The sequence below is a fragment of the Diprion similis genome, chromosome 10 (genome assembly GCF_021155765.1).
Source record: "Diprion similis isolate iyDipSimi1 chromosome 10, iyDipSimi1.1, whole genome shotgun sequence".
Taxonomy (NCBI): Eukaryota; Metazoa; Arthropoda; class Insecta; order Hymenoptera; family Diprionidae; genus Diprion; species Diprion similis.
The window spans coordinates 21590198-21605983 of NC_060114.1; the positions used below are offsets into that span (position 1 = coordinate 21590198).

The 15786-nt window shown below is 41.7% G+C and overlaps 1 protein-coding gene across 4 annotated transcripts; it reads right to left on the reverse strand.

Moving 5' to 3' along the window:
• Positions 1-703: 703 nt before the first annotated feature.
• Positions 704-12902, reverse strand: LOC124411763 (dihydropyrimidinase). Of its 4 annotated transcripts, none has more exons than XM_046891150.1 (11): positions 12496-12902; positions 9814-9908; positions 7500-7812; positions 6043-6222; positions 5787-5900; positions 4687-4919; positions 3596-3932; positions 3359-3514; positions 2732-3023; positions 2556-2631; positions 704-2253 (listed from the first exon to the last, which is right to left on the reverse strand). In XM_046891150.1, exons 1-11 carry the CDS (start codon positions 12532-12534, stop codon positions 2211-2213), a joined length of 1878 nt encoding a protein of 625 aa, XP_046747106.1. In that variant the 5' UTR covers positions 12535-12902; the 3' UTR covers positions 704-2210. The 4 variants fall into 4 exon arrangements, with proteins under 4 accessions (XP_046747106.1, XP_046747107.1, XP_046747108.1 ...); XM_046891151.1 differs by lacking the exon at positions 4687-4919 and adding an exon at positions 5380-5612; XM_046891152.1 differs by having other exon boundaries at positions 704-2631.
• Between the last annotated feature and the right edge of the window lie 2884 nt (positions 12903-15786).

Below are 15786 nucleotides of genomic sequence, written 5' to 3' on the forward strand. Positions count from 1 at the left end.
CTGTAGAAGTTTTGTCCTGGAGTCATGACAATAATTTCAGACGTTCATCTATTCCGCGTAACTATCTATATCTATACGTGGCCAATAAATTCTTGCTCAAAAGATGCGGAGTTTACGATTAAAAACTTCAGTACAAAAACACCGCGAAGTACATACATATCCGGGTGTAACATTATAATTTATATGTGTGTATTATAAGTATCGTCAAAAATGTTTTTTTTTTTTTTAATTTGTTAATGTACATATACTATAGGGTGTTGCGTTATTTTCTTATTGACCTGAAACGGTAAAAGTACAGGTAAAATTTATAATAATATTGCCAGAGGTTCGTTAATTAAACGAAAGAAGAGAATTAGCAATTAACTCCCGCACACTGTTGTATCAGAGGAATTGAATTCATTTACTTTTTTCCAAACACGAGTGTAAATATTATTTTCTATTATTCTTGGACTTCTCGTTCGTCATCGGTAAATTCATTTCCACGATATGTTGAGTTTCACAAGAATTCTTGGTTGTTTATTAATGATGTCGATTCCCTGATATTCACAGTTTTATTTTGTCCGTTAAATCACGTCGACCGGTAATCAATATTATTTGTCATTGTCATAAATTATTCAACTTTCACGACGTCTAATTACGTTTTGTTATATTCTTAGTGCTATTGAACACATAGCTTTCAAGATTATTAAATCAGCATTACTTCAATTGTATATTCAACTTTAATTATCGATTACACGTTGCTGCTAGAATAATTTTCACGGGGTGTTTTTAATAGGCTGCATTCTGATAATCTAATAATGGAATATGATTTTTGCTGCGATTACGGCGAATAAGCAATATTAGTTTTTCGTCTATAGACCGATTTTCAGTTTCGATCAATAAATTGAATTATTCAATTAATCAACGATCCGTGAAAAATCTTTATATTATGTGATTCTAGTCGGACGTACGTCACAATACCGATTCTGCAAACTTTTGACGCAAATTCGTTACCTAATGTTATACGTACGTAAAATCTTGTACGTAAAGACTATACATTGTATATCTGCAAATATATGATGTCTTATTCTGCGCCATATTTAGAACAAGAAAGAGCAATTATACACCAAGATGCTTCAAATGACTTCCAGCGGCTTCTTCTGCTGGTTGTGAAACAAATATTTGCTTTCATACGTCACGCGTATGATCCGTGCAATACGAATTTAATTGATTATTTGCTCTTGTTAATTGATTAATCTGTGCGAAACGAGAATAAATATATTTATAAATAAATAAATAAGCGAACGAATTCAGTTGCCAAATTCTTGTTGAATTAAGAAAATGGAAGAGTTTTATGTCGATACGGTTATCAACTTCTCTGAACGCTGTATAATTGATGTAAATTTTATTCCATTTCACTTTAATTTATAAATATAATACGTACGCTATTTTTTTTCCATATTATCTGGTTGCTGCACCTTTATTAGTCGAGAGTAATTAAAATCGAGTACGTTTCTATCGTATGTAAATAAACTTGTGACAATTAGTTATCTACGCTAATATCATTATATTCGGTATAATGACAATCTTGTACTCACAGTAACGTTATGGATTAAAGAGAATCGCGTATTACAATAAAACCCATAAAATTATTAGCTCATATCGTCATTACAATTACTATTATTACGTTTATTATTATTTGTAACAGAAATATTTTTAAAAAAAGTTTGTTAAAACAAAAATTGTAACCATACCTAACGAAAACTTAACACAGAACTTAACAATATATTATATGCATTCTTATGTATATAAAGAGACGAGACTCAGTTTAAATAATCATTTGTCATAATATTATTATGTTCCCAAGCACCGCCGCCTTCGGAGAGATATTTGGCGATTTTACAAGCATTCCTTATTATCTTTGCTGCTGCAACATGCGCGCTAGAATAACTAACGGATATATATTCGAATAGTAATAAACGTTAGGATCTTGGCGCGTGTGGTACTTTGGCGTGTAAGTTACAAGATGCCGTTTATCGTGAAAGCTTGAAAAGAGGCAGGCATCCAGCTGGAGTGACAGGCATACAGACATCGACACGAGATTAGATGTAACAATAATTCAAGTCTTATCAAGCATAGCGAATGAACGAACGAATCAATGAACGAGTGAACGAATTACGAATAATGGTTAGGTATACCTATCTATCAGGTCTGCGGCACATTCGCACAACCTACTGACTTGGCGCCTCCGTTTCCTCCTTGGGTGGGACAGACCTTGATGAAGTTGAACGTTGGTGAAAACTTAACGTTTAATATTTGGTAAGTAGCGAAACGTCAAAGCTATAGATTACAAGCCGTGACGGTGATGTAGGACGCCGGGTGTTACGGAACGGGATGCAGGTATTGCGGTATTTATGAGGTAAAACGTAACGTGGGATGGGAGCTGCTGTTGCCCTTCAGCCGGTTTGTCTTGTTATCAGTAATTTCTCTTACTCCGGGATAGTTTGCTTATCATTTCTTTTTCTTTTGCCTGCGCGTTAAGCGGAACCATGACGACCCTTAAGGGATCAAATTACCAAAATCCGCCGGCGCTGCGACCACCCGGAGGATTATTGACGCGGATGCAAGCGCGACGAGCCTCGTCGACGTCCTCTGAAAATTCAGAACGATAGGGAAAAAAACTTAGAGAAACTAGCGGAAACAAAACACCATCGCGTTACCGACGGAGCAGCAATGAGCGGGAAAGACTTACCGCTGATCGAAAAGGTAGAGTCCTGCAAGTTTCTTTGACCCTCGAGACGCGGACCCTTTGCTGACGGGGTGACCACAGCTGACTCTGGCAAAGTTGGAACGCACGAGAGGTTCTGCAATTTCGGTTTCAGGCTGTCCACTGAACCGTTTGTGTAATTGTTGCTGATCGTCACTGCGGTCGCTGCAGCAGCCGCTGCAGCCGCTTTAGCGGCTTCCCTCGCCTTCGCCATGGCCGCATCTTCTTCGGCGTATCGTTTCAACTCCGCTTCTGTCCGAGCCACTCCGCGTGGCTTCTGAAAATTTACCCTCAAGCTTGTATCTTATTAACGATTCGCCTGCCTCGACACTCGTTGTCGAAATCAGGGTGGCCAAAAATTTTGGGGAAACAATTACCTGGCGTTTTCCCAGTTCTAGTAAGTTACTGCAACTATAGCCGATTTAAATTCAATTCGAATTGAAGAAAAATATAATGCACAAAAAAGTCAGTTTAAGCCAATTTGTTTTATCGATGAAAGAAAGTAAATTTCTTGCCTCAAAAAAACATTTCTAATCGACCAAATAAAAAATACTTAGACATTTCCAGAATTTGCAGCTGATTCCCGATCATAAATTATTGGACATAAATTACCTTTTCTCGTTCGGAAATAAGGTCGTAGACGTACGGAGGGTACACCGGAGTTTCCACAAATCTGCCATAGCCGTGAACAACTTTGACGTCACATTCGTCGACGCAGACGCGGCCGTTGACGATTACGTATTCGGGAACACCGTGGACTTCCATACCCTGATTGGTTTGGACATGAAATTTGTTGATGCATGTTCGGACGATTAAGGCATACTCGTGCAGGTGACTGTTAAAACTGACCTCAAAGATGTTGAAGTCGACTGCTTGCACGTGCGTCTCGGCAGAAATGGTGCGTTTCCTGTTTGGGTCCCAGATAACGATGTCCGCGTCGGAGCCGACGGCTATCACACCTTTTCTCGGGTAGACGTTGAATATCTTGGCAGCGTTTGTGCTCGTCACTGCGACGAATCTGGTCGGGCTCATTATCCCAGCCTGAACTCCCTTTTCCCAAACAACGGACATCCTGTCTTCAACTCCGTTGACGCCATTTGGAATTTTGGAGAAGTCGTTCTTCCCAAGTGACTTTTGCTCCGAATTAAAGGTGCAGTTGTCACTTCCGGTCACTTGGAGACCGCCCCTAGTCGTCAGGCAAACCATTTTGTAAGCATTGTAAATTTAATCTACCGCGGTGTATGATCCCCGTGATGTGACTTCAGAGTGGATCTCACCCTGGCAGTTGGCAATCGATAAATAAACATTTTACTGGTCAGAAAAGAAATTCGTCAAGAGTTTACGCCATGATATAAGGCGCGAGTTTGATCTTCTGCCGATGTAGGTTTACGTATGCTCATATTGAATTTATAGTTAATTTATCTCATGAAATTCAAATATAGTTTCGCAATTGCGGAGACATTTTTTACCCATCAATTTCTTTCTATCCCTAAATCCGTAGGATTCAATGACTGATTAAGAAGAGAAAGCTAGAGAGAGAGAGAGAGAGAGAGAGAGAGAGAGAGAGAGAGAGAGAGAGTGCTCGACTTGTTTGTCGCGTATTTTTGCTATCTGAATTTCGCTGGTGTTACAATAGTCTTGCAGCACGTAAGACAGGCTTCTTCGACCTACTCATAAAGAGACTGCGTAATGTGTTTATACTACTGACTCTTACACGCCCACGCGACAAAAAATTATCATACAAAGTGCCTGTGCAGTTGCATCATCGCGCAATAGTGTAGGCATGATTAAACTCTCAGGTTTTGTGGTGAATTCATTGACGGACTTCAGGGGGAATTAACGATGAAGAAATAAATGTGAGAAACAAATTGACAATGAGTGACAAAATTATATCGATCTTGTACTATGGTTTCTGCTTTTGCAGCAGTTAATCTACTTACTGAGCAAGTTGCTCAATCAAATATGCAGGTGTTGTTGGATCTGGTCTTAACGGAGGATTTGTGATCAGCTTTATAGCCTTGTTAACATCCTTTCCGTATTGATCTCTACCGTCAATCCCGAGGCTACTCGCTGGGGGTTCCCCGAACACGACGACACCGTTGGCGCGTTTAGCAGCTATAACATCGGCCGATGATTTGCTCGTCACAGGAGATACGTACAGCGGACAATTTACCTAAATGTCAGATCATACAAAGTTGTCTAATTTCGAAAAGATCCCCTCAAGATGGTGTTTCCTCACATGGTACAAAAAAACGTATCATCGCTATACTACCGTGTAATAACCAAGTAAAATAAAAGTAAAAAACAAAACGATATTACGACAAAAAGGCCTCTATACTGATGAAAAATATTCAAGCTATGCTTAAAAGCGTCACGGGCGAAAAAAATGTGCCAAAAGTGGTGCAATAAAAATCTACTGTAAATAAAATCAGCGTGCACGATCCTGAGTTTTGCAACTACACACACCAAGTCTATACTAACAATAAGGAAGAGAACGAGCAATCTCAACGCAGGTACAAGTGCTGCATGGCCGCGGTGCGGCGGCGTCCGTTTATCTCCGCAGTTGGCGTAAAGTCAAACATGTCTCTTCCGACCAGTTTCACGGCGCTTATTGAAAAACTATGGAGACTTACGTTGCAAGCTGTATCATTAAATTGTAAGGTGTGTCAGGATCAGGCCTCAGAGGAGGGCTGAGCACGTGTCCAGCTGCGTGCCTCCAGCAAGAGTGTGCGTACTGTGTACCGTCGGTTCCTAAAGCAGCTGCCAATGTTTCACCCCACACTATCACACCGCGTCTTCGAGCTGCCTCAACTTCCTCGGCGGCACTCCGACTCATCACATGCACAACATACAGCGGGCAGTTGACCTAGTCGTGCACAACTACTATTTAAAAAAATTGTGGTAAAAGAAAAAACGTGCTAGAAAGGTCGCATGGTGGGGAGAAAACTGATAATAATGATCGGCAAATGAAATATTGCTTGTGCACAATTGTACGCCTGGATCCGCTGCTCGTGACAGCGAAGATACGGTCAATGGTTACCTGATTAGCGATCACGCAGGCTCTGTTCACCGCTTCAGCTTCAACCTCTTCCGGGCGTGACATCTCATGACCCTCAGGTCCGGTCACACCGGCAGCCAGAAGTCTTTTGGTGTTCTGAAATTGTTTCGGACGGTGAATACTGACGTCTTTTAGAATTGAGAAGACGTCTTGCCGAATGTTGAATATTGCTTGTCTGCCACTGCCATAGACTTTTAAAATGGTGGAAAGAAAGAGTCAAGGAGTGCGTCAGGCTCACCTCGGCAATTAGGTCACCATTTTCAGCGTGGACTTGAGCTACGGCTCCGATGTCTTTGCACGACGCAAAAACTTCGATCAGCTCGGGATCCCTAAGCATGTAAGTGTCCTTGTAGGCCATGAACACTTTGAAACTGTTTATTCCGTGGTCCCTGGCTAGAATTGCCATCTCTTCTTTGACCTGGGAACAATTCGATTTATGGTTCAGATTTAGGCTGTTCAAACTTTGCAGAACGAGCCTAGGTAAATTGATTTGTGGTTGCGTAAAAAGTCGAAAGTTGACTTTAGCGAGCAAGCAAACTGTGATTTCCATCAGTTCTGGGGAAAAAGAGAAAGCTTCGACACTTCTAATCTTTAATCTCCATGGTGAGTTCGTTGGTTTGAAAGAGGCTCGTCCCGGTTACAGATGTCTCACGAGCAAGTATACCATGGTGCGTATATATAAGCGAGTATTCGTGGATGAACCAGCTGCCCATGCAAGGAAATTTAAAACGTTTCCGTATTCCCGTTCTGAGAGTTCTGGTCTCTGCCTCTCATTATGTGTCGTTGCACTGGTTCGTCGGTTACCAGAATATCATTGGCTGAGTGGAAGATAAAGAATAACTGGCCTATGGCTCTGCACAGTAAAAAGCAAAGCTGACGTTAACTCGCTCGTTTTAACTACAATAACTGTCCGTCTCGTTTTGCATCGAACACTATTGCTCTTTTTACTGATAGTGCATCACCACGTAAAAAATTCATCGTGAATTCAAAGTTTGGTTGTTTCGCTTTTTGAAGTGAATTCTTTATTGTTTTTCTCGTATTGATTCTGCTTCTGGCTTAATAATAATGAGTCAACGTCATAAGACTGTTAATTGTTAGATACTAGCGGCTTGTTTGAAGAACGACCTACTTTTAATCATGTAAATAGCAGAAGGCTTGTAAGGATGAACTACATGGAAGGAATATACATAGATAGAACGATTCCTCCCATCCACTTGCTCTATAAAGTATTATATCTACAATTTGTGGAGTACCTACTATAAACAAGGCATCAAGCACATGATTGCACAGTTGTGCAAGAGGTTACACATCTAATTGCTGAAAAACTAGCCCAGTTGACTCGACGAAAATAATAATATTTTCCCACCATGTCAGTGAGAGAATGTGGCCAAGTGTGGGTAGGCATACTCCGACCGCTTAAAGAGCTAAGAGACGAATAATGCAAATTAATTGACCCCCGTTTCGGCGCAGCAGCAGACTGACCACCAGCGTCTCTTAAATGCCGACGTCCATTAAGCATCATCAAAGTTATAAAACGCACGGTCTGGTAGTTTGATCACCCTGCTGCAGAAATGACAGTGCGTGGAGGATGCGAATGCAGGAAGTCCCGCATTTAAAGCCTCAACAGAAAAGTGACGCTGATCATTGATTCGCGGGCCTACGGGCTGAAGGATCCACTTGGTAACGACTCCTCACCTTGCTGTTCCACGAAGTCACCCCGATGTGCAGCCCGTAGTCACAGCAGACCTTTTCGTCGGCAGTTGCTCTGTACCTGTCGTAAGCCTCGAGGAGCGACTCCCCTTGCTTGGGTATTGCGAAGTCTATAATCATGGTGGTACCGCCAGCGACAGCGGCCTTGGTCCCCTGATAAAAATCATCCACCGACTTGGTCCCCATGAATTCCAGCTCGAAGTGGGTGTGAGGATCAATTCCTCCTGGCATCACATATTTCCCTCGTGCATCTATCACTCTGGTTCCACCTGGTATTATCAGGTTGCGTCCCAGCTGTCTGTGAAGCAAAATATTATCCTAAGTGGTATTTCTAACGCTATCGATGTACCATCGTACGATATGTAAAGTTGCGGATGAAAGGAATCAAGTCAACGTCGCGTTCGTTCGTTGGCAGTGTTTTAAGAATAGTCTGGACGTCAAAATACGTGGCGGCTCTCGATCTGGCTTGTATGTCTACCGTGACAAACGCTTCCGTTGCTGGTGCCCCTGCAGTCGTGATCACGCATGTGTTGGAGGGATTAAAATGATTCAGCCAATAATGGTGTGTGCAGAAGGGCGGACATTAGCATGCGTCCGTCGATCCTGACAATCGTTCCTATATGACTACGGAGTAGAAAGTAATTAAGAGAGCATACTAATTGCCGATGTGAAGTAGATAAGGTGTGAATTAATTCTACACCACGAACGATTCACACCGCGATCGAAGTTGATGTAATTATTTACCATTTTTACAGTATGAAAATGGATAAAATTACACAAAGTTGCTCCTCACGGTTCGGACTATTGGCTTATTTTCTTTGCTTTTTCAGAGTATGATGATAATTAGTACAACCCACTTGAAACGTACACGTGTATTCCAAGTTTAATTATCGCAAAACACAACGCGAATTGTTCTCTTCAGCACGATACTGCGTGTGTTTATTTTATTTACATTAAAATATCATTTTAGCACCCAGCGTGGGCAATACCCTCTGAGCTTTAAACTAGCGTGTACGTAAATAGATTAGGAAATACTCTAAAAATAGACAGAAATGTCTCTGTAGTACGTGTATGAGGTTAGCTGCAATGCGAAGAATATTCTATTGTTTTCAATAGCGGTTAGATTAGGGAAAAAAACACTATTAAGAGCTGTTTAAAACCAAACCGGTAGTTTTGATCTCGCGTTACTTTGTCGGCACTTGTTCCTTATAGTACCGTGAAATTATTTTCATTGTCTTCAATTATTATCACGCTGACATAATCCCATTCTCTCTTTACATTTACACTCTAATGAATACTTTCCTTTCAGTATCTAATTCATAAGGAGAGCATCAAAGCTAAGAGCGTGAAATTTGTAGTATACCTCTTCAATGCTCTCAGGTTCGGTATCTCAGTCATTACGGGTAATCTCGTTTGGCCTCCATTGGCAGTGAATTGAAATTGGTAATGACCATGTCATCGACTTATCGCCGAGTCTTGATACACCACTTAATGTTATCTGAACCCGAAGCTCAGTTCGAATTTATTCATTATAAACGCGATATGAAAATGTGTAAGCATAATATGTGAATATATTTCAGGTCCACGAAAAACATTGCAAATTTTTTCCACAGTAATAATGGCCAAGATGTTTGCAGGGACTATTTCTGGTCGAATTATTGCAGTATCAGCTAAAGCTGAACCATCGATCCGAAGCAATTGCGCAGTGTATAATAGGCGTGCTGTCCGCGCTTAAAGATTCTTGACGAAAAAATGGTGGGATTTGGAAGTTTGCCCGAATGCGGGCATATTGTTTGGGGGTTTGTAACTCTCAACTGCGTTTGACTTCACGGATTTCGGCACAGTCCTCTTTGAGGTCGTATTGAAAGAGGAAGGTGTTTATAATGGTCAATTATACTCTCAGGATTGTTTAGGTTTAGAAAAAGCTCCCTGTCCATTGGCCTTGAATATAACTGATTCAATGATCCAGAAACTCTGCAGTGATATTGACGCGGCGTATGTTGGCGACTATGTGACTGATCGTGAGTCACGAATATGAGCTGGGTGTTTTAATCTTAAAATTAAATCGGTCAGGCCACCCTCCGGCTTTTTGTTCACTGGGCACCAACAGCTTGGACTAGTTTCAAGGTAGTCCGAGTTAAAGTTACACCCCAGGAAAATATATCTGCCCTCACACTAGGAAACGCAAAGTGGTCAAATGCACGCTACGTGTTGGGATTCGGCTTCATTGTTTTGTGCAGTAAGAATTAAAGAAGGACAGACAGTCGTTATAATTGTCCATGCTTTTCTCAATACTAACTTGATCACACCGTCTTCAACGTAGACGTCGTTGTCCACAATTTCATCCTCGTTAACGATTTTTCCATTTTTAATGAGAAGCCTGTTTTGAGCGCTCTGAAAATAAGAATGAAAACAGAGAACATGAGTTGTAAGTAAAAATAGTGTGAATAATAATAATAATGGTAGTGACTCCGTCATGTGAAATTCTTCGAGTCACTCATGCATAGAGATATAGGTATACAATCATGCGAGTCAGGTTTATTTCGATAATCCCTTTCCCGCTACTTGGATCATCTATTTTTAGGTTTCGACTTTCTCCGCATTACAGGGGAAGATAGTTCGATTCCTTAAGGGGTTTTCACAGCGCTGGATTATATCCCAGGGCGTTGTCCTGCGGTTGTATTTGCACCCTCGCGCTGGCAGGGTTCAAGGTATCAGCGCCACCTACGTCCATGCCCAACCCTCTGAAGTGGCCACCAATATAGATTTTCTCAATACAAGTCGTCAACCTGGTCGCTATTCATCAATTACATATATTTTCCCAATTCATGGAGTATGTATCATGAAAATGTATAGTGTAGAGACTGCATAACCTGCACAGTTGTTCAGATTTTAGACTGTACTCTGCATCGCAAATGGAAAAGAAATAACGAAACAATAAACCGCATGGACGAGTTCATCAAAACCAAGGATTGTGGAATGAAAAGTTTTTTTCGACCACATCGTCTTCACGTTTTGAATTTCATACATTTCTGCGATGCTCTGTTCAACATTAATACACCCACACGGAAGCGCTCGAGATTTAGCGCGGAAATTCTCTAGTACCGTATCGATCCGAGCGGAAATGGAAGGTCTGTGCCCTGGCATGATATTTTCAGCCACAGTAGACGGTGAGACGCTGTGAACTTTGAGTAATTTTATTTCAGACCTTGTCTATAACCAACCCTGAGTCTGAACTGCCCGACAGGTGAAAAGATCATTGACTAGATAAAGAGTGCAGTCACTGAATTGAAGACTTTATATGAGAAGATTGTCGTTCGGGATAATGAAAAACGATAAAAATAAAAATATAATCAGCCGGGTATTTTGTATAGGTAGGTACTCTCTTTTCCTCGGACTCTGTATAATGAATTCCGAACAATGAGCGTAAAGCCTTATTAAATGACGACCTAGAATTGCCATAGCTCGACGTAAACGTTGCGGTCGGCTAGATTATAACGTGCTCGTAGCCTCGGGAATAATATATAATGGTATCGTACACTTTATCTAGTAACAAGCCGATTCATGCGCCGGTTCCCGGCACTTCCGGAAGTAACGTATGGAAATTTTCACGTGTCCGCCATGGCTGTATGGGTGACAGCTCCGGCAGGTAACGGTCAATGACAGTTTAATAAAAAAAAAAAAAAAAAGAAGAAACAAAAGAAAATGTTCTGATCTTCGACACACCTGCAGATACAGTAAAGAGCCTCTATAACATTTTACCCTTTTCACATCGCAACAACTCGTTATATTCATTTCCATGGAGACACGCGTTAGTGTTGATATCGATTCAGCGCGGTACAGCCGCGACGTCTACTGCAGATATTCTCGCAAGTCTAGTTTTTCAGTTCCTTAATGGCACAGGGAATTCGAATATTCAGTAGCACGTGACACCGTGTAGTCTTCAATTGAGGTCTCCGCGCAACTTTCTCATAATCATTTCATATACGGTATATCTAAACCTGCAGCGGTATCAACTGCGACAGTGTAGGGAGATCTTCGCCTAGTTAATTTTTCGCTTTTGTTATGCAGACTATAAGCAAGACTTTCTCAATTCATATTCCGTCACAGTCAACTGCCAGTCGTGAGCGGATGCTAGGCTGTGCATACATAGATTCTCTTTAGACACACCAGAGTGAAGGTCACTTGCAACGTATGCTAGGGGCTTATGGCAAGCGAAAAAACTACTGATAATATGTAGTCAATTTCAACTAATTTCGGTCGAAATTCATGATTCCGAATTAAAACAACATTGTCATAACTGGGCAGTATCGTGGCGATGATAAACACTGTGCTTTCATTCAGCGTCCAGTCCCTGATCCAGATAGCGAATCTATCAATGGATGGCGTGCGGTTCACTTGTTTTAAACCATACACGATGTGTACCAATCATAGACAACCGATAACAACGATGAGGAGGTACACACTACGGAGTAGAGAGTGTGTTTTATATCCACGGCTGAATGCAGATACCGCCTAGAGGAGAAAGAGGGGATAAATGCACTGTGAACAACTGGAATAGAGCGGTATCGCCGTCAAGAACATATACAGATACGTTATCATGAAAGAAAAGACGTGATATGGTGGAACAGGTATTTTCACAACCTCGGGTTCAAGGGTTGGGACTAAGAGTGGCTTATTTGACAATCGGCGCAGCGGCTGATCGCAGCCGATGAGGATTGAAACCGAAAACCGGTTCCAAACCGAAGCAACTCGTTCATGTTCGAATGGATTTCTGCCCGCCTTTCAATACCACCGTTGACAAAGCTAATTTTTGAACGTTCTAACATTCGGTGCCATCATCAGTACAGGCGAACGTACACACTGATCGTTACCTACAGCATAAATAGCTTATTACGTAACCAGCGTCGGTTTACATTCATCCTACTACATAACGGGCTGCTTTTGTCGCGTAATACGTAAACGCGTGATCGTTGCTTACCTGGAGGTGAATTGGCACCTTCTTCACCGGTGTACTCATGATCCCGGTTTTAGATCACTGCACAGTGTCACAGTGGTGTGGGACGAAACGATGCGCACTACCGTGTGTATCTGCTCGATGCGATGCAACACGTATACTGTTACTATTGGTCTGCCAGGTCCTGGGGTGTTAATGTCAATAACAGTGGCGTACAGCGAGCCCGAAGAACAGAAGCACAACCCTAACAACAACGCGCTGCGCCGTTCTTCTTCGAATTATACGGAACACGTTTCCGGAGATCTAATCGTCGCAGAGGCACGCTACGGTCGTTGGGTGGTTGGTTTTGCGACGGTCGGAGTCTGCGCGGCTGGTTCAACGGCTTGCGATCGACTGACTGACTGACGGACCCGGCGAGAACTCGCCGCCTGGTGGTTATTCGGATACTGGTTTAACGAAACACCTCGAAGAATCATCTCTTCGCGTAGCTGGTTCGCGCGACCCAGGCACCACGGTGCCGCAGACAGCGTATAGCCACTTCTTCTTATCGCTATGGCCCTCAGACGAAAGAAGATGCTCTGCGTAGGAAATAATCTTAAAGATATTAGAAACTTGATTAGTAATGAATTATCTTTACAGCTTTACCATTTTCAAAGCGAGGAAAGGCTGAGAACCTGTGCATAGGAATTTATTCCCATAAACGGTTTTCAAACAGCGTGGAACTGGTTCGACGATACTTGTTACAATTTCTCTCCTTATAGATGATTACTGAATGCCGTTGGAATTGATACCTCGTTTCTGAAGTTATACCTTTTCGCTCTTGCAGTTGGAATCTTTCCATCTACTTTGGAACTTGCGGGTCAGTTTTGATTCGACCATTTTCTTTTCCGGTTTACTGCATGCGAAAATTTAATCTACGGTAGCGCAGGTTTGTTGAACCCGAAGAACGAATCGTATAATATCAGCTTGACCATATGAGTCGAACCGGTAGTTGCCTCTGCAAATACTAATGAACTTCCTAAGGCCACCGTGACGGTAATTCTCAAGCCTTGAATGGAGTTTGCCTCAGGGTTTTTATACATCTGAGTTGAGTTCAGAGCAATTTTATTTTTCATAACAAATATGAATTCCTACGAAGAGACCCATACAGTATTGCAAATTGCAGATTCTCCTTTATCTAACAATTGCTAGCAGGTAACTTTGGTTATTTTACCTTTCACGGAAAAGCGGACTAAGGCTTCGCAACCTGCTAGGCTTGAACCATTGGATATCGCGTGAATAGTTTGGTGAGAAAAGTTGCTTGATGGATCCCTTGAGACTCAAGGGTCAATACGCCCTTTTCTACCTCTCTAACAACCTGGATTCGAATATCTCTCGGCGAAAAGACGGTCGCTCAGGTTTTATACCTCACGGAATTTAAGAGGGTTGTGGTGAAGGTTATTTATATTTAACGAGGTTTCTCTGCTGCGGGAGTCGCTTCTCGTTCATTTTTGGACCTGCATAGACATACGTGCAGTCTATATCCGATTTAGACGGAAGGCAACCGTAAAAATTACGAGGAATCATGTCTAATTTCAGGTTCTCACTATGATACTAAAAACATTCGTTTTATCGTTTTGATGTTTCGTTTGTATTGTTTCGAACGATGATATTTTTAGCTCGTACTTTATCCAGATATCACAGCACTCGTGAGTGTAATCTCGAATTCTATTTTTTGGTTAAAGTTCACCCCGTTGGCAACGGTTGTTTTGTATGCTGCGACATGTTTATAGAAGGGATAAATTTTCATCGGAATGTGGACGGCATATTGACTCGAAGTTAATACTGACACAGGGTAAGAGGTGAGGTACAGACTCGCTGTAATTTTGTTCTCATATGTCGGTAAGGTTGTTTATTCATTACTGAGTAAAGGACTGGTATTGTAGCAAGGTGCTGTTCACTTGCGTGATTGATCTTCACCTGCAATAAGCGCTGATTCTTTCTCACGGATCTATTCGCGACTACTGACATAATCATCGCTTGGAAGGTCTACTACCGATAACGACGCTGTCCCCGTCCCGTCTGTTGATCAGCTTCGTGGCACAGAGACAAAACAAAACGTCTACCACCACTAGCGGAACCTGGCGCCGAAACTGCGAACTATTTCGGTTGTGGGTACTGTAGCTTCTGTTGCACGGCCACTGCCATATATACATATAGTAATACTTCGTGCCTGGAACCAAAGAATTCGGCGAAGCTGTTTAGCAACAAAAAGGCTCTGCTGGGCCATCTGTGTCGCACTGAAAAAATCATTACAGCTTTCTTTGCTTGTTTTCACCCCCGAATCATCAAAGGCACTAATGTATCATCATCCAAGATTACCCCCACTGTCTGTTTGAATTTTTTTTTATCGTTAAAGGTAAAATCTGATTCTTGTGTGGAGCAGCTGCCGTATAGCTTACGTGAGTAACGATTGTTGATTCTCTTCGCGGTTATTATCCGGTATCCTCAAATTCCGTGAATCGTGCGAGGGGTCGGCTGCCATTATTATCACGCGACTTCTTGCGAGTCGCGAATTATTTTGAGTTTTAACTTTGCTGAAATTTTGTTATGACAAAAATTTAACATCAATGAATCTCACTGAGTATTTGGTAATATTTGAAAATATTTAGATGGGCCTGTGATAAGCATTTTACGTCTTAAGTTTTCTACCATACTCTTGTGTGTAAATGGGAGCCCAGGAGTGATCGACGTCCTCTCATATTTCACGGCTCCGCTTACTTTTTCAAATTTGATTCCACCATATCTAACTGTATTGATATAACTATCACCTTATCATCTCTCATGTCGTATGCGATCCATACATTTTGCTTCTTTTTTACCAATCATGTTATTACCGTGCCGACCTCACCTGCAATGTCTTTTGCGTGAGAATATTTTTACATTTCAGAGCTATGTTACTCATCATTTTATTCCGCATTTTGTACAGTTGTTTCTTCGTTTTCTTTATCGACGGCCAGTTTTGGTGGTAAGGCAACGTCGACCGAAGCTAAACCAGAGTCTTGGACTGTCGTACCCCCGATACTCACCTTAGTATGCATCATTATCAATACCAGGTCACCCAGTCAAGGATGAAGTGGTAAGCGGTGTTCAATTGAGGTGACGCCACTTTCTGGTACGAGAATGAGAATATAATGGTTAAAATTACGTCATGATTTGAATTAGTTTTCAAGGTATGGGATCAGAAAGAAAACCGTGTAGTTGGAATGAAATGGAATGTCTTCAATATATAATAATGCAGGCATACAAAAATATGTATTTATTGTACATAGAGCA

Coding starts and splice junctions, on each gene's coding strand:
- LOC124411763 (XM_046891150.1), bottom strand. CDS start 12,534: ATGAGTACACCGGTGAAGAAGGTGCCAATTCACCTCCAG. Junction 9,909..12,495: donor AGGTGCCAATTCACCTCCAG/GTAAGCAACGAT, acceptor TCTTATTTTCAG/AGCGCTCAAAACAGGCTTCT. Junction 5,901..6,042: donor ATGGTGACCTAATTGCCGAG/GTGAGCCTGACG, acceptor AAACAATTTCAG/AACACCAAAAGACTTCTGGC.